Genomic DNA, 27,058 nt, shown 5'->3' with positions numbered 1-27,058 from the left:
CCTGCCACATAGCTTGCCATAAGCAAGCAATAATTATTGTGTAAAGAGATTATTGCTTGCTTATGGCAAGCTATGTGGAAGGTACCAACTATACAAAAGGCTCAAATCAAAGATGTGCCTGTACCAAATCAAACCGATGCAACTTCTTGCGGCTGGAGATGTCTTCTCCATGCAGAATATGTCCTGCAAAGCTACTTTGCATTACAACCTTTCATGACTAAGGTAACCATTTGGCAATGCATTCAGTCAGTTTTGGTTTTCTTTATACAAAACTTCTCACTATGTGGTCTTTGAATTTTGCAGAGTGCTGTGGAGAACTACACATATGATTATTTGCAAAGATATCGAGCAGCTCTAATACAACACCTGCTCACTATGTCGAACCCCAGAGTAGTAGAAGCTGAAGATAGCTGCTTGGACGACCGCACAATCGATATGACAATACGTGACGAGCCACCACCACAAGCCCCTGCATCAGACACAGTGGAACCACAATGGACCGAGGGGGTCGTACCAGCCAAAGATGAAAGGGCTGGAGATGCAGGAAGGCCAAACGAGGATATGCAAGGTGCTAGTGTACAAGCAGAGGGGCTTATGGAGGAAACAATGAAAGAGGCAAGTAGGCCAGTGGAGGAGCCAAAAAAACCCATGGAGGAAACCCTAGATGAGGTAAGCCAGTCTCCGGAGGAGCCCCAAAAGCAAGCAAGCATGGATGAGGAAAGCAGGCCTATGGATGAGGCAATCCAACCAATGGAGGAGCCCCAAAAGGATATGGATGAGGCAAGCCGGCCGACGGAGGGTGAGGAAAAGACCTTGGAGGAAACCATGGAAGACAAGCGAACTGATGAGGCACAAAGAGCCATGGGGGAGACCCTTGATGAAGATGAGAACGATGACTAAGACGACGAAACAAAAGCAGAGGATAGCAACAACGACAAAAACACTATAGAGACCCAGTATGGACCCTTGCTACTTGTAGATACGGTTGTTCCGGTAATGTCTATTCAAGTATGGCAAAATATGTTCAGCTTCTAACTACTTATATGTACTTGTCAACTTTTGCAGAGGTTGATTATCTTGAACATCAATTGATTGCTGCTGATGCGCCTGCCTCTGGGTATTAGAGACACCTACGAGGATTTGCAAACATTTCGGATGAGTACTTGTCGAGTTGTGGTTCATCCAAGAACAAAAGAATTTATACAGTTTCTTCTTCCGCGCTTCAGAGTTGTCGTATAGTCTTCAGTACAACCGCAAAACTTGTTGCCACTAGTTAGAATAGTTTGCGTATCCGGTGTTCATACGGGAGATTTTGTCTTTTTGTATGATCAGAGAAAATGCGTTACCATCGAGGGCCACTACCACCCTAAAAAACCCAACTTACATCTTTTGTACAAACCGTTCAGCCAAATCGATGTATCCTTTGATGCAAATAATACACTACTGATTGATGATAGTCCTGAAAAAGGAGACCTAAATCCACCAGGAACAACTATCTCACCATCCTCTTTTGAAGGACATACCTTTGATTTTTACCTTGAAGACATTTTGTTTCTATACCTACAGAAATTGTATCTGAGTCCATTGTTGACGGACAAGTTTGTCCTTTCTATTGAATTAAGATGACTCTTCTATCATGCCTTTGTGTTGCCTTACATTGTGAGAGAGAGAGAGAGAGAGAGAGAGAGAGAGAGAGAGAGATGTGGCAATGGCTAAAGAAATGTATTTCAAGAACACTTATATTCACAGACCACAATTGACACTATTTCAACCTGACCATCTAACTCTTTGCACAAAATATCTTTCTTTCTACGCCGCATCAGCTTACGGCGAGCTAGGAAAAAGGAAAAATCTGAAAGGTCCCTGTCCATTGACTCTTCAATTATGTCGTGCCGCAACTGGAGAAGACTGCATAGCTCCCTTATTGTAACCACCGACATTAGGCCATGCTCTTTATCAAACACTTCCACATCCATAGCAGGATTATCTTCCAAACCTGCAGAAACCTGGTTCATAGTAATGTACTTACCTCTGAGCATTTGTGATCGCATATACCAAAAGGAGACTAACAGTGTGATTGGCTTGCAATCATGTACTTGACAACTAGAGTGTCAAGCACGACCTCACACCGTATGCCAATCTCTTCCTTTACATACCATCCTCTATTAAGAAGTTTGTCACAGGATGACTGCTGAAATGACTTGCACATAAACATAGTTTTCATAACTTGTATATTGTAGTTATGCAACAACTGTATGAACAGTGCAGTAGAACAAAAGATTGTAATTCTAACCAGTTTGGTGAGAATAGAGCTACGTAGAGACCTCTGTATATCCTTGTAGAGCTTACTTCGCATTGACTCCACCATTGTTCCTTCAGGAACTGGCCAGTCCACAATGTTCCAGTCGGTTGGTAGAGGCACTTTCACCAACATGCCATTCTTATTCCCTGGGCACCGTTGGTAGAAGTGGTCATAGAAAAATATTCCTTCATCAACCAGGCTTTTGCTGGTTCTCCCTGAATACTGTAGAGAACCAATGTAGGCATGAACGACAAGGAAGAGACCTATTATGCACTCCATAGGCTCCCATTGCTCATAAGAAGAGAGATAAACATCTGCAAAATATATAACAAAAGTTAAACTAAGAGTATCAATAAGTGAAAACGACAAATCTAATGTTATTAAGATGTGAAGAATGGAGCCATTGCTTATAAGAAGAGGGATAAACGTTGCAAAATATATAACAAAAGTTAAATTGAGAGTATCAATAAGTGAAATGACAAATCAAATGCATTGAGATGTGAAGAATACTTACAATTGCAACGTGGTTGATGTATATCTGACACATTTCCACCGTTTGCTATCACGTCTGGATGGGTAAATACATGCTGAACAAGAACTTCCTTTACAGATCTTTTGCCGATTTCAACTTTGAAATCCAACACTCTGGCCTTTTATGCTGAGCGGTAAACATTGATAGCACTAGACCTCTTGGCTCTTCTTGGTTGCATTAGGACCCATAAACCTTTGCTTATCTTTTGTCCAACCCATTGGTTCTCTGCACTTATTGAAGTTGATATTGTAATTGATGATATGCTACTACTTGGCCTTCTAGGCAAAGTGCAGGTGTTGCTAGTTGGTGTGAGAGACCATAAACACCTAGAGCTTCTTGAGCGGGAAGACGTGGAAGCCATAGCTCTGAGAGAAAAGCTTTAGTGGAGGGAGATTCACTTTGAAAGTATCCTAATGGAGGGAAAGTATTTTACAATTACAATATCTTGTGTGGGCTTAATGGCCACCTTCCAGTACGTTAATGACCATAAAAGAATATCAGTAGTGGGACCACACATGCACCTAACAGCTCGGTAAAAGCAAAGAAGTTACGATGCCACAATCCTAGATTCGTGAAAGTTTTTAAATTGTTTTCTTATTTCTTGAGTCTTTTCACGTATTTTCCTACGTAACATAGCCCTGAAGCTCATTGGATGCGCTCTATTTTCTCTCTCTTTCATATGGCCCTCTAAATGACCTCCAAAATTTTCCTAATGTCGTCATCATCACCGTCGTCGTCATCGGCATAGTACCAGGTTGCATCAGTCCATTGCATATACATTGTACCACTTTGTGCAATCATAAGTAGACCACTGTCACCGACGAGAGTGGGGCCTTCGGAGGAGGGTTTAACAACGTCTCTGGTGTCGTATCTCTCTTCTATCTCTATCTCTCAGTCTCATACACTTGCACGCACAGTGTTCATTCACTTTGTTTGTGATCATAGCGCTTTCCATTAAGAACGGAAGGCTCTCTCTTCCATAAGAACTAAAAGGAACCTTGAGCACAGTTCGGAGCACTCATCTTAAGCAAAGCGCAAACAATCATTCCGCTGCACCTTACAATGTAACTGTAGATATTGCCATATTCGTAGCTTGAGGCATTCTACTAAGTGCATCTGCTACCGAATTCTGAAGTCCTGGTACATATTCAATGACCATGTGGAAATTTGCCAAAAATTCCACCCAACGTCCTTATCGAGGATTCATAATTGGTTGTGTAAAAATATACTGCAATGATTGATGATCCGTCTTGACAACAGAGTGAGCTCCCAAAAGGTAATGTTTCCATGTACTATATGCATGGACAATGGCTATAAACTCTTTGTCATAGATTGGATAACGGATCTGTATAAGAGTAAACTTCTTGCTATCGAATGCAATAACCCTGTCGTTTTGCATTAATACGCTACCAGAAGCACAATCTTAAGCATCCGTCATCACAAGAAATGGTTTTGTAGGATCCGCATGGCCATGGCTCGAGCAGTTGTCAAGGCCTGTTTGAGATCATTAAAAGACTTCTCTGCTTCTGAAGACCAAGTAAGCTTGTCAAACTTCGTCAATTTTGAGAGAGCAGCAGGACGATAGGAGATCTCGGACTAACTTCAAGGCGGGCTCTCTCAACAAGAGAGGAACTGATCACATCATGCATACTACCTGGGTCAAACAATATGACAAAACGCTGCCCCGACGTACAACCATAACATTTAATGAGAGAATCATCAATGGGAGGGTCATGAGAAACTTGGGGCACACTCGTGTTATCATTAATTGCATTGACAGAGGAAGTGGGTTCTGTGGATTCTTTAGATTCATTCGATTCAAGCTTAGGACATGTTTTTTTTATGTGACCCTTAATGTGACAATGGAAACAACGACCTTCCTTAGAATAAGTGCTTTGCTCTTCCGACCTCAACAAGCAAAAAAAAATCTTGTGGTTCTTGTGGTTCTTTCCTTGAGTGATACAGAACACTGCCAAAGCTCTGATACCAATGTAAGGTGCAGCGGAATGATTGTTTGCGCTTTGCTCAAGATGAGTGCTCCGAACTGTGCTGACGGTTCCTTTTAGTTCTTATGGAAGGGAGAGCCTTCCGTTCTTAATGGAAAGTGCTATGAGCACAAACAAAGTGAATGGACATTGTGTCTGCAAGTGTATGAGACTGAGAGATAGAGAGAGAAGAGAGATACGACACCAGAGACGTTGTAAAACCCTCCTTCGAAGGCCCCACTCTCGTCGGCGAGGGTAGTCTACTTATGATTGCACAAAGTGGTACAATGCGTATACAATGGACTGATGCAACTGGGACTATGCCGATGACGACGACGACTTTAGGGCTGAAATATGTGGTCTTTTAACTGCTGAATTTCGGGGCTGTTTCGGTGGCTGAAAATGACTGTTTTGGCTGCGTTTTTATGGGCTGAAAATGGGGTTCTTCTGCATCCAACTAGGGCTGAATCTGCTGCGTTTTCCCAACTGTTGAACTTGCGTTTTTGGTATGCTGAAAATCTGCGTTTTCTACTGCTGAAATCTGCGTTTTTCTACTGCTGCAATCTGTGTTTTGGTATGGCTGGAAACGCTGCCCAATTGCTGGTCTTGATGGCGATGGGGCTGCTGGTGGAGACGCCAAGTGAGAAGAGGGGATGGCTCCTGAAAACGCTGGGCTGAAAGGGGAGTGCTCGCCAAGTGATGACTCATGTTGAGAAGACTCATGTTGAGCGGAGAGCTCTTGCTGCCTCTTCTGCCATTTAGTGCTAACTTGGGTTTGCTTATATATTTTCTTAGCAAAATTACCCTACCTACTTTTGTTGGAAAGTCACTTAAAAATAATAAGTGAAAAATACCAAAAATAGGAAAAATAGGCTAAATGCACTGGAAAATTTTCCTAACTGATTCTAATGGATTCTGATGGGAATACTGATGATCATGTTGTGTGCAACCAACGGATATGCATCTACACTAAGTGACTGGGCATGCACGGTCTACGAATAGACTCACAAAAGTGTCAGATCACTTCTACTCTAGACTGACTGGACTGAGTGAACCCTTGTCGTGCTGTAGCTTGTCCACGGGTACATAGGGTTGGATGTGTCACGTGACATACATTTGATATTCCTGATTGTTTTAAGAATGAATACTTGACAGATCGAGATTTTGCTGAAATTTTTCGAGTGCTTCGAACAAACACTCCTACACAGGCAGAAATGAACCTGGTTGCAGCTTATACAATACAAGATGATCTGTTGTATTATGAGGACAGAATGTGTACCACAGAATTCGTGTTTGCGAAAGATGATTATTCAAGAACATCATGAAGTACCTTATGCTGCTCATCCCGGCATCAACAAAACGTACAAACTGTTGACAGTTGTTTATTATTGGCCTCAAATGAAGCAAGACGTGGTGAACTTTGTCAAAGCTTATCACTCTTGCCAAACTATGAAGGCATCACGACAATTACCACAAGGATTGTTACAGCCTTTACCAATTCCAAATGAACGTTGGGAAAGCATCAGCATGGACTTCATTACAACGTTGCCTAAATCTTCAAAAGGCAATAATCAGATATTGGTGATAGTGGATCGATTTTCCAAAATGGCACATTTCATACCTTGCAGAATTACTGCTTCAGCACCAGATATTGCTTCATTATTTATGCAACATATATTTCGAATCCATGGATTACCAAAATCAATCATTTCAGATCGAGATCTAAAGTTTACAGGACATTTTTGGACCTCCTTATTCAAATCATTGGGAACGAATCTTTTATTCAGTTCAGCTTATCATCCACAGATTGATGGACAAACTAAACGAGTGAATCAAATATTGAAGGAAATGTTACAACATTACATACAGACTCGACTGAATTCTTGGGAAGAATATTTGCCATTGGTGGAGTTTGCTTACAATAACTCCTTTCATTCAGCAATTGGCATGACTCCCTTCCAAGCAGTCTTCGGACATACTCCATTGATTCCTACAAATTTCGTGATACGACATAACGTTGCTTTGGCAGATCAATTGGTAAATGAGATGCAAGATATTCTTATTCAGATCAAGGACAAGTTGACACATGCTCGACAAACTTATCAAAAGCAAGCAATTAAACATCGTCGAAGTTTCAAGAAGGTGACTTGGTGTTACTATATGTTGCTTCGCATCGATATAATACAGTGAAGTCTGTCTTTCCAAAGTTACGGCCCAAATATTATGGTCCTTTCAAGATTTTGAAAAAGTATCATACAGTCAGTTACAGTCTTGAACTTCCACCAGCATGGGGAAAGATTCATCCAACATTTCATATTTCTTGGCTTAAGAACTATACTTCAGGAGATTCAATCATTCGAGATGTCTCATCCTATGTTCCAGAAATAGAGGAAGAACATTTGATTCTAGTTCCATAACTTATTCTTGATGTTCATCAGAAGGAGACAAGACGGAAGATTACTACAGAATTCCTAGTCAAGTGGATGGATCTTGATGAATCAGATTCTACATGGGAAACGGATGAAGAGATGCAACAATACCCTTAGCTTCTACAAGAGTTCTTTGATAAACGAATATCAATGATTTAATACACAGGGTTTTATTTTAAAATGGGAGGGAATGTCACGATTGTGACGTATTCTTTATGTTTGTATTACCTTCCTTGCTTGGTTCTCTTGCATATATGAAGACGTACCAGATCAGAGACCCCTGTTCTCGAAAGGATGTGCCTCTTCGCCCAAGGGTCGCACCTATTGTCACAAGACGGGCACACGTGCCAATAGAAAAGAACAGACTGAACAACTTTTAGCACTTCAATAACAACTGAACTGAGAGAGAGAGAGAGACAGAGAGAGACAACACGCGACACGGAGTGGCGGAATTCCACCCCAGAGAGTATTGGCTCCAAACCTTGACGCCCCTTTCGGTATTTCTTTATATTATTGCTGATTCGCAAAGTACAAGAGTCGGGGAGCACCTACTCTACAATCTGCGCGCTAAAAAGTGTCAGAGAGGGCCACCAAGGCTCATATTTAAAGGCCCAAAGCCTAAAAGACAAATATAAAAAGGTGACCCCAAAAAATCACTTTCCTAAAATTTCGAGATTTCCCTAAAAATCCGCCGCGAATTCCAGAAGGTCCGTACAGGTGCCACATCATCATATTTTGATATGCAAAGTCTTTTGAGCGTGTTCTTGCTTTATTTTTTATGCCTTTATGTCACTTGGGACCCCATCGGACAAGGTCCCCATAAGTTGGTAGGACTTCTTCTTAGGGTTTCGAGAATTAGGGTTTACAGGTTTTAGGGTTAGGGTTTCCAGAATTAGGGTTTCAGCAGTTGGGATTTCTGGCATAAATTAGGGTTAGGGTTTCTGCTCTCGGACAGCCCCGTCATCTGTAAGTTGGCTCCATTCTTTAGGCTTTGACACGTCAGCAGTTTGTTACATCTTCCCTTCTTGAAAGAGAGTAATCGTCCGCGATTACAGCATATTTGCAAAACAACTCAAATTAGCTCAAAAATTTCCGAGGGACAATCAGTTTGCTCTTTTTATTAAAGAGTTAGCTTCTCCTTTCGGTTGTGTTGATCAAGGAGTTAGCTTCTCCTTTCTGCTCTTTTGATCAAGGAGTTAGCTTCTCCTTTCTTCCAGATCGGAACTCTTGATATTCCGGCGTAGTAAAATTAGCCATCACACCCAGACCGTACTGATCTTCCACGGGTATCTTGATGCGCTAAAATTACATACCCAGGCAAACTCATCCAATTAGGAATATTCAGTAATTGGCACATCACAATGCAACACAAATGCTTACATATGCATGTTACAAGACGCAACAAACAGTGCCGCTGAGCACTCCCCTGAGACAAACGGTCTGCGGTATGAAGCTACTCAACGACTACCTCGTCACTCCCCCCACAAATAACCTCAAAAGGTCTGGGCCATGAGCTCAGAGGACCGTGCAACCAAACGCTCCCCAGACCGGAGTCTGCGTCGCTTGGAGGTTCAAGCATACAACCCAAACGCTCCCCAGGCATCGACCTGCGTCGTTCCTAGGTTTTCAAACACAACAAAACGCTCCCCAGGCATCGGCCTGCGTCGTTCCGAGGTTCAAACAATACCAAAATAGTATTTCTCACTTCTCCACCCGCTAGTAAAATCACCAATCATTGAAACCAGTATCAAACCAGAGTCAAACAATTCAAATCGGCACCAAAACAGGTTCAAAACAGATACCATCCATTTCAAACAAATTCCAAACAGGATCACCAAACAAGATCAAACAGAACTCAAACTTAAAAGCAATCTCGACATTAGTCGAGCTCGAAAAGTCGACTGACTTTCCATCCGGAAACCTGCACCAAAATTAGGGTTAGGTTTCTTCCATAAGGTTGTAGAGAACCATAGCATGGTCCATGAGCTCTCGGACAGACAGTGTTCGTCTGGCAGCGATGGTAGTCCCAAGATAGCAATCGCACCAAACCACCAAGGTTATCAACTCGAGAAGAGACATCTACTGAGAGATGTCGAGAAATTTCAAGGTATAATCTGCTAGGGTTTCCATGGCAAGCATTTCAGGATACCCACTCTGCCAGAAGTTGCACTCCGAAGGAAGATGTAAGAAACCATACAACTTCGGGCAAAAATTTTCTTGAAAGCTTGCCAAGTCCTTGGAAGTGTACGGCTTGGTAGCTATAGACATCAACACCTGCATGGCACTGCTTCTGAGAAAAATAGTGACTCGAAACAACTCTGAGATCCTTTTGTTGCAAGTGATCTTAATGGTTTATGCCCTGTAAGACATGAGCAGTGAAGACGGGAGTGCGCCCGATGCGCGATGAAGTAAGGGTAAGTGTGGCTAATAAGTCCGGGTTGGAGGGCGAAGATACCTCAAATAAAGCTCTGTCTGCTCTTTTGTGGGACCGGTATGCTTTCAAAAAAGCACACACCACTGTCACAAGATGGACACCACGTGCCAATAGAAAAGAACAGACTGAACAGACTTTTAGCACTTCAATAACAACTGAACTGAGAGAGAGAGAGAGAGAGACGACACGCGACACGGAGTGGTGGAATTCCACCCCAGAGAGTATTGGCCCCAAACCTTTGCGCCCCTTTCGGTATTTCTTTATATTATTGCTGATTCGCAAAGTACAAGAGCCGGGGAGCACTTGCTCTGCAATCTGCGCGCAAAAAAGTGCTAGAGAGGGCCCCCAAGGCTCATATTTAAAGGCCCAAAGCCTAAAAGCATCAAATATGAAAAGCTGACCTCAAAAAATCACTTTCCTAAAATTTCGAGATTTCCCTAAAAATCCGCCGCGAATTCCGGAACGTAAGTACAGGTGCCACATCATCATATTTTTATGCCTTTATGTCACTTGGGGCCCCATCGGACGGGGTCCCCATAAGTTGGTAGGACTTCTTCTTTTGTTACTTGTTCTTCTTAGGGTTTCTAGAATTAGGGTTTGCAGGTTTTAGGGTTAGGGTTAGGGTTTTCAGAATTAGGGTTTCAGCAATTAGGGTTTCTGGTAAAAATTAGGGTTAGGATTTCTGCTCTCGAGCAGCTACATCATCTGTAAGTTGGCTCCATTCTTTAGGCTTTGACACTTCAGCAGTTTGTTACACCTATTCTGCGAATAGCCATGCCTCTTCAGCGAATGGCTGCATCTCTACGCCAAATGGTCACGACTCTACAGCAGAGAGACATGACTATTGGCCTAGAGTCATGTCTTTTGGCCTATGGTCATGTCTCTTCATCGTGTTTCTTCAGATTCTATATAAGAACGCCATGGTAACACATTTCAATCAATCAAACACATTCAGTCTCTGAGTCTCTTGTTCTCAAGTTCTGTTCAGAGTTCAATTTTCATTTAAGTTTAAGTATGAATAGTAAGCGTGTTCTTCACAACGAAGAACGGAGCCATTGTGCAAATCGCGACTAAGGGGCCTACACCTAAGTTAAGACACAGATGCAGCAGAAGATGAAGCAGGGCCATCACACACACACACAGAAGATACACAGCTAGCTGATGATGTGGCTGACCTATACGGACAACCCGGATTTCGCGATGGCTTGTTGACGTGGCAGATTGTACGGAATTCGGCGTGTCACGTTGATTGCTGACGTGGTAGATTGTACGGATTTTCATTATTTGCGCTGACAGCTTTTGGGCATCTACTTTTGGACCAGATGCTTTTGAGTTTGAAGGCTTTTCATGTAAATTGCTTTTAATGGCCAAGGGCCTTTAAATATGAGGCTAGGGCTCATTCTCTGACACACTTTTGAGAGAAGGTGCAGAGCGTGGAGTACCGGCTTGTACTTTGAGATAATGCAATATAAAGAAATACTGAAACGGGAGCCAAGGTTTGGGGCGAATACTCTCTGTGGTGGAATTCCGTCACTCCGTGTCGCGTGTCGTCTCTCTCTTTCAGTTCAGTTGTTATTGAAGAACTAAAAGTCTGTTCAGTCTGTTCTTTTCTATTGGCTCGTGGGGCGGTAGGCTTTGGCTCTCACCTAAAATTCTTTACTTTAAACACACACACAGAGAACGTGCAAAGGAAACCTATGACGGGAATTAACACTTAAGTACATACACGGCTCGGAAGCTAGAATGCCTCGAGCAGACGCCGACAACTTGTAGGCCCCAAAATTGGCGTCCCTTTCGGTATTCTTTGAGAGGGTAAATTACAAAGTAGAGTCCTGGTAATCCTTTACCTGTATCCCACTAGATACTACTTGATTTGGCCAAATTTCGGCAACATAACAGCCCCAAAACTTGCGCGAAACCAATTCCCCTGCTAGAACTCACTTCCACTAGCCTACACCCTTTGATTCCTGCCCAAAAACAGTAAATTCAGCACGCTGGATTTATTGGTCTTTGCTCTGTTTTCAGCCCCGAATAGTCTCCTAGCTGTCCTCTGCCAGTGGGGCACAATTCCCAAGGGTTTTGGTGTCCGTATGGCTGAAAAACGGTCAATTTTCTTCGCATACACAACGCTGAATTTGCACCTGTACGGTGAGGTTATGACCCTCACCGGTGCCTGCTTTGGAGTAGCAGCTAGCTACCCCTGTTCCTTCTCAAGGAGGCTCTTGCCTCAGCACAAAAGCATGAACCCACACAGCTGTACATCAGTCAAATGAAGAGTCCTCTACAGCACGTAGGGGAGAGTGAGAGTAGTGTGTAGCGTGCAGGGCATCACTCCTAGCACCACACTGTACATGAGAGGGAAAGAAAGCACTCCATAACTCTTACCCTGTGACAGGAAACTCAAAAATGAGCCTCCCAGCTATAAATTCAGCGCCACTTCTTGATGCATGAGGCAAGTACACAGAAATGTGCCACTTGGCGCATTTACAAGCATTTTCCCGTTTCGGGTTTGCCGCCTAAAAATCTCCCGACTGGTTGCTCAGTTGACTTCGCGGCAAAGCTGTAAAATGTTCCCTAGTCATACCGGAGGTAATGACACGAACACATTTCATGGCCCAAAATAGCAGTTTCCTAATTTTTAGGAGATGCTTCCGTTGGGCTCCCACTGGTCATCTGACCATCTATCCTCATTGGGACCGCATCCAAAAGTGCAATGTGGTCCAACTGTCGGATACTTTCTGTTGGTAGTCCCACCTTGACTTTATGCCTTTATTGAGTTCACTTCCTAGTATCCACCAACTTGCTAAGTGTGACAACGGGACTTACATGATCTTGCTATGAGCCTAGACATCCTCTTACTATACGAATTCCAGTGCCGACCACTTCCCGTCTGCGGGTGAAACTACTGTTCACATTGGCCATACAATGTCCGACCGTTTGCTATTTCAAAAAGAGGGTCTCAAAAATAAAACAAAAATCATCGGAAAGAAACCAACAACTAAGGTTAGCGGTTGCCACGTCCTCGTGACATAGTTAGCAGCTACCACGTCCTCGCGACATGGTGCCCATCTTGTGATAGGGGGAAAGACTAGAGACTCTCTAGTCAATACAAAAATACAAAATAATGAGGGCTGCAAGAACCTTAAGCTACTAAGAAGAGGATAATCCTCCAGCTCAGAGTAAACCCAACATCGATCGGTGTCGGATCTCCTCGATGTCCTTCATGGTCAAAAACATGACTAGGTGTCGTGCGTGGCGAGCCAAAATAATCTGAAACCTCCTCTGTAATCTCCGTCTACTTTGCTGCAGAACCTGTGTGTCTAGTTGTCTAGTGGTGAAGGGGGGCGATCAGCACCCCACTGACTGTAACAAACTGCTGACGTGTCAAAGCCTAAAGAATGGAGCCAACTCACAGATGACGTGGCTACCTGAGAGCAAAAACCCTAACCCTAATTTCTATCAGAAACCCTAATTGTTGAAACCCTAATTCTGGAAACCCTAACCCTAAAACCTGCAAACCCTAATTCTAGAAACCCTAAGAAGAACAAGTAACAGAAGAAGAAGTCCTACCAATTTATGGAGACCCCGTCCGATGGGTCCCCAAGTGACATAAAGGCATTAAAAATAAAGCAAAACACACTCAAAAGACTTTGCACATCAAAATATGATGATGTGGCACCTGTACGGACGTCCCGGAATTCGCGGCGGATTTTTAGGGAAATCCCGAAATTTTAAGAAAGTGATTTTTTGGGGTCAGCTTTTCATATTTGATGCTTTTAGGCTTTGGGCCTTTAAATATGAGCCTTGGGGGCCCTCTCTGACACTCTTCAACGTGCGGATTGCAGAGGAGGTGCTCCCCGGCTGTTGTACTTTGCGAATCAGCAGTAATATAAAGAAATACCGAAAGGGGCGCCAAAGTTTGGGGCCAATACTCTCTGGGGTGGAATTCCGCCACTCCGTGTCGCATGTCGTCTCTCTCTCTCTCTTTCTCTCAGTTCAGTTTTTATTGAAGTGCTAAAGGTTTCCTCAGTCTATTCTTTTCTATTGGCACATGGTGCCCGCCTTGTGACAGTGGTATTAGAGCATCAGGCGTGTGCTTTTCTGAAAGCATACCGGTCCTACAAAAGAGCAGACAGAGCTATTGATGATATTTTATTTGAACCACTCCCACCCTTAAATCATCGCGCATCGGGTGCGCTCCCGTCTTCACCGCTCATGTCTTACAGGGCATAAGCCAATTAAGATCACTTGCAAGAGAAGGATCCAGATTTGTTTCAAGTCACTGTTTTCTCAGAAGCAGTGCCATGCAGATGTTGATGTCTACAGCTACCAAGTAGCATGCTCAAAGTACTTGGCAAGCTTTCAAGAAAAATAAAAATAATTTTTTTTTTGCCCGAAGTTGTATGGTTTCTGACATCTTCCTTCGGAGTGCAACTTCTGGCAGAGTGGGCTATCTTGAAATGCTTGCCATGGAAACCCTAGCAGATTATAACTTGAAATTTCTCGACATCTCTCAGTAGATGTCTCTTCACAACAGATGACCTTGGAGGTTCGGTGTGATTGCTCTCTCTTGGGACTACCATCGCCGCCAAAGAAACACTGTCTGTCCAAGAGCTGCTGGACCATGCTGTGCTCGGCTACGACCTCATGGAAGGAACCTAACCCTAATTTTTGGTGCAGGTTTCAAGATGGAAAGTCAATCGACTTTTCAAGCTCGACTGATGTCGAGATTGCTTTTTAAGTTTGAGTTCTGTTTGATCTTGTTTGGTGATCCTGTTTGGAATTTGTTTGAAATGGATGGTATCTGTTTTGAACCTGTTTTGGTGCCGATTGAATTGTTTGACTCTGGGTTTCAATGATTGGTGATTTTACTCTCGGGCGGAGAATTGAGAAAAGATATTTGAGAATGCTTGTTCATACTCATGGCCAGGACCCTTGTGGTTATTTGCGGGGGGAGTATTGAATGATTGAAAAGTGTTGTTTTTACTCATGGCCCGGACCCTTGTGGTTATTTACGGGGGGAGTATTGCTGTTGTTACTCATGGCCCGAACCCTTGTGGTTATTTACGGGGGGAGTATTTTTGTTGTTACTCATGGCCTGGACCCTTGTGGTTATTTACGGGGGCAGTATTAAGAAGTCTGAGCAGTGGTTACTCTCAGCACCTCCAAATGACGCAGGCTGCGGTCTGGGGGGCGTTTGGTTGTAAAAGGCCTCTATATCTCATAGCCCGGACCTTTTTAGGTTATTTGCGGGAGGAGTGATGAGTGAGTCGTTGAACAGCTCATGGCCCAAACCTGGATGGTTATTTGCGGGGGGAGTGTTCATCGGCGGCTTTATGTTTCTATGTCTTGTAACATGTATATGTGAGCATTTGTGTTGCATTGTGATGTGCCAAGCACTGATATTCCTAATTGGATTAGATTGCCTGGGTATGTAATTTTAGTGCATCAAGACACCCGTGGAAGATAAGTACGATCTGGGTTTGATGGCTAATTTTACTACGCCGGAATATCAAGAGTTCCGATCTGGACGAAAGGAGAAGCTAACTCCTTGATCAAAAGAGCAAAAAGGAGAAGCTAACTCCTTAATAAAAAGAGCAAACTGGTTGTCCCTCGGAATGACCCTCGGAAATTTTTGAGCTAACTTGAGTTGTTTTGCAGATATGCTGTAATCGCGGACGATTACTCTCTTTCAAGAAGGGGAGATGTAAGAAACTGCTGATGTGTCAAAGCCTAAAGAATGGAGCCAACTTACAGATGACGTGGCTACCTGAGAGCAAAAACCCTAACCCTAATTTCTACTAGAAACCCTAACTGTTGAAACCCTAATTCATGAAACCCTACCCTAAAACCTGCAAACCCTAATTCTGAAAACCCTAACCCTAAAACCTGCAAACCCTAAGAAGAACAAGTAACAGAAGAAGAAGTCCTATCAACTTATGGGGACCCCGTCCGATGGGGCCCCAAGTGACATAAATGCATTAAAAATAAAGCAGAACACACTCAAAAGACTTTGCACATCAAAATATGATGATGTGGCACCTGTACGGACGTCCCGGAATTCGCGGCGGATTTTTAGGGAAATCCCGAAATTTTAGGAAAGTGATTTTTTTGGGTCATCTTTTCATATTTGATGCTCTTAGGCTTTGGGCCTTTAAATATGAGCCTTGGGGGCCCTCTCTGACACTCTTCAGCGTGCAGATTGCAGAGGAGGTGCTCCGCGGCTGTTGTACTTTGCGAATCAGCAGTAATATAAAGAAATACCGAAAGGGGCGCTAAAGTTAGGGGCCAATACTCTCTGGGGTGGAATTCCGCCACTCCGTGTCGCGTGTCGTCTCTCTCTCTCCCAGTTCAGTTGTTATTGAAGTGCTAAAGGTCTGTTCAGTCTGTTCTTTTCTATTCGCACGTGGTGCCCGCCTTGTGACACTGACTACCAGAGCAAGAGACCCAATGCAAGGCCAGATGTGTGTCCTGTGGCTACCCCCCTGGCCCCATATATAGGTGCCCAAGGGGAGGTAGAGCAAATGCATGGAAAAATCACCACGACCCAACAAGGAAAAATAACCCATGGTGGGTGCCCAGTACAAGTGGGCGGCCGCTGTCATAAAATCTAAAATCTAACCAACCCAAATGATTTTCTCATATTAAATTGATCACTTAATGTGGGAGAATGAACGGGAACAAGTGTTAAGATATAGATATGTGCTTATAGATCTATCTCAACACGGGCCGATAGTAAAGGGGCCCAAATGAGAGATGGTCTAGCAAAGAGCAAGGCTAACCAATGGAGCATAAGACCTTAGGGTTAGCTTCATTGAAGACCTCCAATAATGTGTGTAAAAGTCCTTTGATCTTAGGTAAGCTAGGTTTGAGCTTGAGGTGGGAACCCGGCCCAAGCTCGAGGTGCTTGTCGTGCTTGAGGTGCTTGAGGTACTTGACCTGCTGCATGATTAAGGTGCTTGAGGTGCTTTGACATGCTTGCCGGAGATGCTTGTGGGAACACCCCTAGTCCAAGTGCTTAGTCATGCTTGATGACTAAGGTGCTTGAGCACCAAAGGTCAAAAAGATCCCTACAAAGAGAGGGGCGAGCCCTTTTCTTAGGGGCTAGAGAGAGAACACACACACACACTCTCAAGGAAAGCCCAAGCTTAAAGAGGCAACATGGACACATGTCAAGCCCCTACCCATGTTACCTCCATGAGGTGCTTGAACTCTATTGGCTAGGATTAAAAAGGGTCCAATGATAATTTACAACAATTATCTAATTGTTTTTGCATTTATCAAGTCCTCTCTCTCAAAGGGGAAAGGGGGGCACTTGTCCCAAGACTACACCTATTGCTAGAAATGGCTCAAGCTTGTGATTGGCTAGGCTTGGCATGAGCCAATGAGCTTCAATGATAAGCTAGAAGAGGGGATCGACCTAGCAAGGAGGAGGGTTGCTTAGGGGGTATACTCACCCCCACACACTCACAAACACTCTCATTGTGTGCTATGCAAAGTGCAAGAGCTCCCTCTCCTTCTCCAAGCAAGTAGAGGTTGAGAGCCTACACCAACACTCTTGGATATGGAGTGCAAATCCAACCAAGAGCCATGCTTCAATGCTTAAGCTTGCCATCTCCTTCTTCTTCGTTACTATGCTATTATGTATGCTAGCAACAAGAGTTATGATAAGTGAGGAACTAATTCTTTCTCCTACGAAATGTTTCTTCTTCCTCTTCCCTACCCTCATTCCCTACTAGCTCTCTCCACCTTCGAAGGTGTTTGAGGTCTTGGGACTGAGGCTTGGGATAGTTAAAGCTTTTTTCAAGTTTATGTTATGTTTGTGATGCATGAAGCTTTCCATCTTCATTGCATCGCCTCGGTCACAAGGAACACAAAGATTGTATTGTAACAAGTCTCTCTTAATGGGAGAAATCATAATACAAATGTTTATTGGAGGGGGGACCGGCTCCACATAAGTCCGGTCCTCAACTGTTGTCATGTTCTCTAAATTCTCTCTCTTGCAAAAGTATTGTTCATGCCAAGTTAACTAATTGCTATGATTATGTTGCTATCTTCAACTATGTTTACCCGCTATGCTCACAAAGTCATTTCTCAAAATTACTTTCATTAATTTCCACTACTCTCAAGTTAAATAGGCCAATTCCATTACATTGGTATCAGAGCATTTAGTTTCTCTTTTCTTGCTTAAGAAGAGAGGTCCATAAGTAGCCTATAAATGGTTGATGTTGTTAATTATATTAGGGTAAGTGGAACTGGGATCTAATATCGGTTTGGTTGAGCCCACTATGTGGGGGATGGTGCACACCTCGGGAGCTATGTCTCCCAAGCACCAAATGGATTAGTCATCCATCCTGGAAAGATGTCGTAGGGTAAAAAGGGATCCTCTACCCGCTTAGTAAAATTGACTAATGACTAAGGCTTTATCTCTTCTACCTCATAGTCGAGGACGACTATGATTTCAAGAGAGAGGTAATGTCATAAAATCTAAAAGCTAACCAATCCAAATGATTTTCTCATATTAAATTGATCACTTAATGTGGGAGAATAAACGGGAACAAGTGTTAAGATATAGATATGTGCTTATAGATCTATCTCAACACGGGCCAATAGTAAAGAGGCCCAAATGAGAGATGGTCTAGCAAAGAGCAAGGCTAACCAATGGAGCATAAGACCTTAGGGTTAGCTTTATTGAAGACCTCCAATAATGTGTGTAAAAGTCCTTTGACCTTAGGTAAGCTAGGTTTGAGCTTGAGGTGAGAACCCGGCCCAAGCTCGAGGTGCTTGTCGTGCTTGAGGTACTTGACCTGCTGCATGATTAAGGTGCTTGAGGTGCTTTGACATGCTTGCCGGAGATGCTTGTGGGAACACCCCTAGTCCAAGTGCTTAGTCATGCTTGATGACTAAGGTGCTTGAGCACCAAAGGTCAAAAAGATCCCTACAAAGAGAGGGGCGAGCCCTTTTCTTAGGGGCTAGAGAGAGAACACACACACACACTCTCAAGGAAAGCCCAAGCTTAAAGAGGCAACATGGACACATGTCACGCCCCTACCCATGTTACCTCCATGAGGTGCTTGAACTCTATTGGCTAGGATTAAAAAGGGTCCAATGATAATTTACAACAATTATCTAATTGTTTTTGCATTTATCAAGTCCTCTCTCTCAAAGGGGAAAGGGAGGCACTTGTCCCAAGACTACACCTATTGCTAGAAATGGCTCAAGCTTGTGATTGGCTAGGCTTGGCATGAGCCAATGAGCTTCAATGATAAGCTAGAAGAGGGGATCGACCTAGCAAGGAGGAGGGTTGCTTAGGGGGTATACTCACCCCCACACACCCACAATCATAATACAAATGTTTATTGGAAGGGGGACCGGCTCCACATAAATCCGGTCCTCAACTGTTGTCATGTTCTCTAAATTCTCTCTCTTGCAAAAGTATTGTTCATGCCAAGTTAACTAATTGCTATGATTATGTTGCTATCTTCAACTATGTTTACCCGCTATTCTCACGAAGTCATTTCTCAAAATTACTTTCATTAATTTCCGCTACTCTCAAGTCAAATAGGCCAATTCCAGCTCCCAAACTCGGGCGGTCGGACCAAGTACAACCTAGACTATGGGTGGCCAGCCCAGAGACATACTAGCCGTACACGTATGCCGTAGACCTGAGTGAAGCAGTACAGTGGTGTAAGTCTAACACCCCCTCTCAGCACCGGATGCTGAACAAACCGTATGAAGCCGAAGATGTGAGGCAAATGATGAAGATGTTTGCTGCGATGTCTGCAGCAGTCTGGGGTGTCCCAACCTCTGAGAGATCTCCATGGTAAAGTGTTGTCACGAGCAGTGTTGCAAACTGTTGTACTCCGTCGATACAACGTGAAGATACTGCGTGAAGGTCCCGAACTGAGTGTAAAAACAACTCTTGTCGTAAAAGAAGTGCCAATAGACTTGCAAGTGTCCTGCCCAATAGGATCTATGGTGTCTGTAGCCAAACTGTCTGGAGAAAATGGGGAAGCCAAGGAATCGTCATGAGAATGACTGGAAACCTATCAATGCGTGAACCTGTAACCCAGTGTGGCCAGGTGGCTAAGCTGTGTAAACCTCCAGCAAGGCCAGATGTAGCAATCTACACCGTACACGTCCTCCGAATCAAGGAAAGCCAGACTAAGTAGTCTACACTGTAGAAGATACCGTAAGCTGCAGCAGTAGTCACCCGGAGACCACACGGACCACCACCGGATGGTGTCCTGTCAGTAGGTAGGGTAATCCAAGATGAGGGAAAAGCCAAACTCAACAGTCTGCGTTGTGAAGGGCCTTTGAGAAGAGGTGTGGTCAAACCAAGCTATCTGCACTGTGATCATCCTGTAGAAGAAGGGAAGCCAGATTGAGAATTCTGCGTTGTGAATCATCTTTGAGAAGAGGAAAGTCCAGACCTGTCAATACTGTCTTGCCTTATCTCCTAGCCCAATTCTCCGGTGTCAACCAAAACAAAATCCGCGCCAACAACGCCACCAAATTGCGACTCGGTGTGGCTCTCAATGTGAATGAGCTGGGAGTGGCCTACTACCCAAGTCGGGGAATAAGCCTATTGTAAGGTTACCGAGGGCGAGTGTAAGCAACTTTGAAGGTAGCAATCCAAATGATCAAGAGTGTAGAAGAGCAACTGCACTACCAACCAAGCCAAACTCCGGGTGACTCCAGATGTAGTCGCGGAATGCCTGATCTACCGCATCTCGCGGGTAAACTCTCCAAGAGAGTCCAGAGCACTGAACTCCCACTCCGGTCTGTAGATCCAAGCAATGAACCTATCCAAGAAAAGATCCAAGATCCTCTCCCTAAGTCCATGTAGATGCTCTTGTGTAAACAAGTGATCTGACTTGTCGAGGTCAAGTGGTAAGTGTTTGTCCACCCAAGATGGTGGTGTCTTCTCTGGGAATGTCGGAATCCCATATGCCATGAGCATGGCCATAACTCGTGTGAACTCCTCTGATGAGTGCATAGGTGTGTCCAAAACAAACCACAAGTCACCACCCCCTCTGGAGTGCGTACCCGCCGAATGATAGCTGGAATGAATGGATCTCCCAAAGATCGTACACCCGTGTGTGATCAAGCCGATGTCGAAGATACTGTGTACTGCTGTTGTCACTGAGAGACCTCATGGAACACCATCGGATGGTGTCCTGGCAGGAGGTAACTTCATCCTCTGTGAAAAACACAAGCCATGTGGCTGCTCTCCACCCAAAAACGCAACTGCGAGGTGATGAAAACACTGCTGTCCAGCGATTTTCAGCGTGCTCGTATGCTCCCGACAGGGTCCGGAGCGGTGCATAGGGTCTGTGGGGAATCAAAGTCAACCCCCGGTGGGCTGAAAATAGAGAAAATAGCAGGTATGTATGGCTGAAAACTGTTGTAAATGAAGAGAAAAGTTGCCGGCAAAGCACCGGATGCTGAGCCGGGTAGGAGGGCAAGATCCAAGATGGGCCAAGGCTAGCGCTACCCTCCTCTACTAAAAACGCAGCCTCTGCTGTCCAGAAAACGCAGCTCCCCAAAAACGCCAGGGGCAGCAAAAACGCAAATGGAAGAGGGGGTTTTCCGGCGAGGAAAAGGGTCCCAGAGCCTAGTGATCGCCCCCCCTTCACCACTCATAGCGTTTGCGCTCTCTCTCTCTCTCTCTCTCTCTCTCTCTCTCTCTCTCTCTCTCTCTCTCTCTCTCTCTCTTCCGCATACGTGCACTCTCACATGGTGTCAGCGACGTTTCTGCCATAGCCAGGAGTCAATCAGCGAGCGATCTCTACAAGAGGGGGTGGCGCCATCTTCTGGACAGCATCCATCGCGACGGAATGCTCTGCCACCTGCGATTGTGCAAGAACCCTGCAAATGTGCTGTTTTCTCCACTAGTGAGTCCCCCCACTGACTACCAGAGCAAGAGACCCAATACAATGCCAGATGTATGTCCTGTGGGTACCCTCCTGGCCCCATATATAGGTGCGCAAGGGGAGGTAGGGCAATGCATGGAAAAATTCCCACGACCCAACAAGGAAAATAACGCATGGTGCACAGGTAAATGTGGTAGCTGACTGGTTTTACCAAGGTTGACAAACAATCCACTATCCTCCGCAAAAGAATGAGAGAGAGAGAGAGAGAGAGAGAGAGAGGAGGGGAAAGGGGGGCGGGGGGGGGGACTGATATTTGGAGTTTGTGTGTATGTCCATATCTGCATTCACGCACACCCTTTGGATGCCGAGCCTGAAGTCTTGGAGTATCTCTACAAACAGATGGAGATCTCAAATCAGATCCTACCCAATGTTACTTAGGTTTGAAACAAACACGAGAGATGTTGAACATCACAGTTAGAGAAGATGGAAAGTATGGCGATCAGGAAAAGTCTAGCTTATTTCTTGAGCAAGGGATTCCCATTGAGAAATTTGTTCGCCTCCTGAACACATACACGAAGGAGAAGTCCTCAGCTCGTGCACTTTCGTTGCATGCTCACGTTGTTTACATGGGACTTGAAGGTAGTAGTGTGATTGGGAACTTGCTTATTACAATGCTGGTGGAAACTGGGCTAGTGCAAGATGCACAGCGGGTTTTTGATAGCACCGAGTTTCGAGATCAATGTTCCTGGGATAATTTAATCAGCGCGTATGTTGATGGCGGCGACTTCTTGAAAGCTCTTGATCTCTACGATTTAATGAAGTATTTTGACCCGGTGCACCTAAGTGCTTACACTTTCATGGCCTTAATCAAGGCTTGTACGCAGCTCAAGGACTTGGAAAGGGGCCAAGCACTACACTCACAGATAGCAAGTAATGGGTGGTTAAAGTTTGATGCCTTCTATGTTAGTTCCTTGGTGCATATGTATTTCAAATGTGGTCTCCCTGCAAAAGCACAAGGGGTTTTCGACGAGCTTCAAGTTCGAGACACCGTGGTGTGGAATGCTATGATTACAGGATATGCTGAGCATGGGCATGGAGAGGAAGCATTGATTTGTTTTGAGAGGATGCAGCTGGAGAGAGTTGTCCCAAGCGATGTTTCTTTTATAGGTAGCTTACAGGGTTGTGGCTGCATAAAAGCGACAGAAAGGGGCCAAGAATTGCATTCTGAGATTGTTAAGAAGGGACTGCTGGACAGAGGCCTTGGTATTGGCAGTAGCTTGGTTGATATGTATGCGAAGTGTGGCTTGCGTGTCGAAGCAAGACAGGTATTTGACAGACTTAAGGTTAGAGATACAGCTTCGTGGAGTTCTTTAATGGCAGGCTATATTGATTATGGGTGCGCCAGTGAAGCACTCGATTGTTTCAAACAAATGCAACTAGAGGGTGTTTCCATGGATGCTTTTGCCTTGGTGTGCAGTTTAAAAGCCTGTGGCTGTTTTTGGGCCTCAGAGAAGGGGCAGAAGCTGCACTCACAAATTCTCAAGAAAGGCATAGAAATGGATAATTCACTTGGCAGCTCTTTAGTGGATATGTACAGTAGCTGTGGCTTATTTGAAAGGGCATATGAAGTTTTTAACAGTCTTTCAATACGGGACACTTCTGCTTGGAATGCACTTCTTGCAGGCTATGTGGAGCAGGGGCATGGTGAGGATGCCCTCAAATGCTTTGATCAGATGCAAGTTGAGGGCATTACACCGGATCTGGTCACGTTTGCTTACTGCTTGAAGGCATGTGGAAGTGTAAATGATATTGAGAGGGGAGTCGAAATACATGAAATGTTGAAAAGGGACGGCTTGGAAGGAGAACGCTTTGTGCGAAACAGTTTGGTAGACATGTATGGTAAATGTGGCATGGTTGCAAAATCACAAGAAGTTTTCAATAACCTTGTAGCCCGTGATGTCATCTCATGGAACACTCTTATTTCAGGGTATGTAGAACACGGGTATGCAGAAGAAGCGCTGAATTGTGTGAAGCTCATGCAATCAGACAGAATTTCGCCAGATGCTACAACAAGTGTTTGCTCTCTGAAAGCCTGTGGTATCATAGGAGCTCGAGACAAGGGCCAGGAGATGCATGCCGAAGTTGTGAAAAAGGGTTTTGAAGACAATCCTTTGGTCAAGGGCACCTTAGTCTATATGTATGCGAAGTGTGGGCTGCTTGCTGAAGCGCAAACCATCTTTGATGAGCTGCCTGTCAGAGAGAAAGTCTCTTGGAATGCATTACTGAATGGGTATGCGCAGCTCGGAGACAGTGAAAGTGTTTTTGGCACATTTGAAAAAATGATTGAAAGTGGGGAACAACCGGACTTGGTTTCTTTCCTAGGTGTCCTACATGCCTGCTGTCATGCTGGTTTACTTGATCAAGCCCTAGTGTATTTTTCTGTCATGACAAACGATTACGGCATAATTCCTGCTCTTGAGCATCACACCTGCTTGATTGATCTTCACGGTCGGGCAGGGCAACTTAGTAAAGCATTAGAGTTGATTGAGAGGATGCCATATCATGCAGATGTTGCTTTGTGGTTTAATTTGTTAGGGGCTTGTCAAAAGTGGGGAGAAGTGAAAGTTGGAACACGGGCTTTTGAACACTGTGTGCAATTGGATAAAGAAAATGGAACAGCATATGTACAGATGTGTAACATTTACACAAATGCAGGCATGCATGAGGATGCAAAACGAATTGATTTGTTGAGAGAGAGGATGCAGAAGACGGAATGATTGTTAAGCTTTGGGACCAAGACCCATGGGTATCTTTCCTAACATGCATGTTGAGGTACCATGTCCCAGCTACTCTGTAGACATGATGGAGAAACAAGACTGTCAATGTATGTAAATTGGTGAAAAGCAAAGAGTATGAGGCTGCATGCTAATTGGATCTTTATCACCTAGGTACATTGTGAATATACAAAGGTGCTGAATCTTGATAATTCAGAGATTTTAAAGAGGGGTTCTTATTTCTAATAAGAGGTTAAAACTTTCTTTTACCTTCTATTGATGATTTTTAAGGTGTTTTGCTCATTAGTGCTGAGGTCCTTGGTTGCAAGGCATAGCACAAGTTGGGCCACTCATAATCCGTTGCCCCATCGTTAGCTACAATTCAGGACGGTCCCATTTTGGTTTCCCATGGCGAGATCATTAATTTGTTAGGGGCTTGTCAAAAGTGGAGAGAGGTGGAAATTGGAACACGGGCTTTTGAAATGTAAGGTGCAGCAAAATGAATGTTTGCGCTTTGCTCAAGATGGGTGCTCCGAATAGTGCTCAAGGTTCCTTTTGTTCTTATGGAAGGGAGAGCCTTCCGTTCTTAATGAGAGTGCAATGATTACAAACAAAGTGAATGGACACTGTGCGTGCAAATGTATGAGACTGAGAGATAGAGAGAGAAGAGAGATACGACACCAGAGACTGTTGTAAAACCTTACTCCAAAGGCCCCACTCTCATCGGTGAGAGTGATCTACTTATGATTGCACAAACTGGTACAAACTGAATGCATGTGACTGATGCAAGTCTAGGCTATGTCGGTGATGACGACACCGACCTAAGGGTTGAATTCTGCAATCTTTTATCTGCTGTCCAAATGGGCTTGAAATCTGCTGCAAATCTAAAACGCTGATTTTGGGGCTTCTTTCTAATGATCTTGTTGCTGAAAATCTGCAGGTTTTAGGGCTGAAAACTGAACTTCTTTTATGGCTGAAAACGCTGATTCGATATTGCTTTACTGCTGAAAAACGCCAGCCAGAAAGGGAGGGCGATCTGGTGTGCAAAACGCTAGGGCTGCCATCTGGAAACGCTAGGTGTTGGGACTTCTTGCGGTGAAGGTCTTCATGATGAAAACGCTAGGCTGATGCATATGAGGGCGATAATGCCTGATGATGCAAAACGCTAGGTGCTGAGTCTTGCTTGGAGGGGAGAACCGTCAAGGTATTGCTTAAGAAGTTACCTGCTGAGCTTGGCTCCTGGTGCCTCTTCTGTCATTTAGTGCTAGTTTAGGTTTGCTTATATACAAACTTACTCAATTTGCCCTACCTACTTTCCAACAAAAGTCACTTAAAAATAATAACTGAAAAATAGGTAAAATAGGCTAAATCCACTGGAAAATTTCCTGAAGGATTCTGATGGATTCTGATGGGAATGCTTATGATCATACTGTGTGCAACCCGACGATATGCATCTACACTAACTGACTGAACATGCACGGTCTGCGAACAGACTCACAAAAGTGCCAGATCACTTCTAATCTAGACTGACTGGACTGACTGAACCCTTGTCGTGCTGTAGCTTGTCCACGAACACATAGGGTTGGATGTGTCACGTGACATCCCCTCCTTTTCAAAGTGAGGTACTGGTACCGAACTGTATGGCGTCGAGGGAGATCGTCAATAGCATCCGGAATCCTGGAAGGGACTCTTCGCCGGCCCACTCTGATGTGTGGGTTGTACGATACCTTAACTTCATAAAGGTATGCAAAGTTTGCTTCTTTGGGCCGCGCCGAAAGCGACACAAAGTCTTTTGAGGCTTCTTCGATGCTTCAACTTAGTCGAGAGTCATGTTTCTTTCTTCTTTAAGAATCTCCATGGCTGAAAATTCCTGAAACCATTTCCAACACAAAACCATGAACATACCTATTCCATGTAAAGTAAGTGGAAAAAATCTTTGTCTTTCTCAAAGCCTGTGCATGCAATGTAGATGAACAAATAGACGGAGTGCCAAACCGTTCACCACACACACGCAAACGATGAGATCGAATCTTTCTCTTGTGATCTAATTCAATCAATTGTGGCAATTGACAACGAAATGCCAATGCTTTGTGCTCATACTTTCATGTGCTCTTTCTACAACTGTGTCGTGCCAAGGAAGAGACATGGAATGTGACTTCCTTGAATGTATACTTTTCAGCTTTTCATGAATAATCCGCATACATTCGTGCTCATTCATGAGTGAAACGTGCTCAACGTACAATATGTCATGCCTAGGAAAAGGGATCACATAAAGATGCTGACTAAAATACAGGAAATGATTACGAATGAAACACTCGTACAATGCGTGCGTATGAATCATGCAAACACATAATACTTCCTGTGATGGTTCTTGGAACCTAGGCTCGAGAGCCAAGATCAGTTCTTCCTGAGGGGGTTCTTTGGACCTAGGCTCGAGAGCCAAGATCGATCCTTCATGATTGATCGAATCTGCAAATGAGGTTAGCTTTGCTAGAAAAATCATCAACTAACACATCATCCTTGTGAACAATCACGTCATCTTCATGCAACTCATCATGCTTGTGAGAAATCACATCTTAATCATGCAAATCATTGGCATTCAAATCATCATGCTCTTTATTATCATTCAATTCATCATGCTTCTCATAATCATGCAAATCCTGTGTGTCATGCTTGGAAGAAGAAGAGACTGAGAGAGTCTCCTTTTCCTCATTCTCTTGCATCTG

The 27,058-nt window shown here is 44.1% G+C and overlaps 1 protein-coding gene and 1 long non-coding RNA gene across 3 annotated transcripts in view; both read left to right on the top strand.

Annotated features, from left to right (window-relative positions):
• The window catches only part of LOC147437382 (pentatricopeptide repeat-containing protein At5g27110-like), a 60,790-nt gene extending 35,172 nt beyond the window's left edge, over positions 1–25,618 (top strand). The window contains exon 2 of one of the 2 annotated variants that reach the window (XM_086486928.1): positions 21,935–25,618. In XM_086486928.1, the coding sequence (XP_086343054.1) occupies positions 21,935–24,335 (2,401 nt within the window). In that variant the 3' untranslated portion in view covers positions 24,336–25,618. The remainder of the gene's footprint in view (positions 1–21,934) is intronic. The other variant, XM_086486929.1, reaches the window with a different exon arrangement.
• LOC147437383 (uncharacterized) lies at positions 616–1,479 on the top strand. Its single transcript, XR_015184718.1, has 2 exons — positions 616–956; positions 1,066–1,479. It is a non-coding gene; the product is annotated as an uncharacterized LOC147437383 (long non-coding RNA).
• Positions 25,619–27,058: the final 1,440 nt, after the last annotated feature.

This window comes from Adiantum capillus-veneris, chromosome 17 (genome assembly GCF_014529385.1).
Source record: "Adiantum capillus-veneris isolate H3 chromosome 17, ASM1452938v2, whole genome shotgun sequence".
In the NCBI taxonomy this organism is placed as follows: domain Eukaryota; kingdom Viridiplantae; phylum Streptophyta; class Polypodiopsida; order Polypodiales; family Pteridaceae; genus Adiantum; species Adiantum capillus-veneris.
The sequence above is the reverse complement of the archived record's forward strand: the minus strand, read 5'-3'. Positions and strand labels throughout refer to the sequence as shown.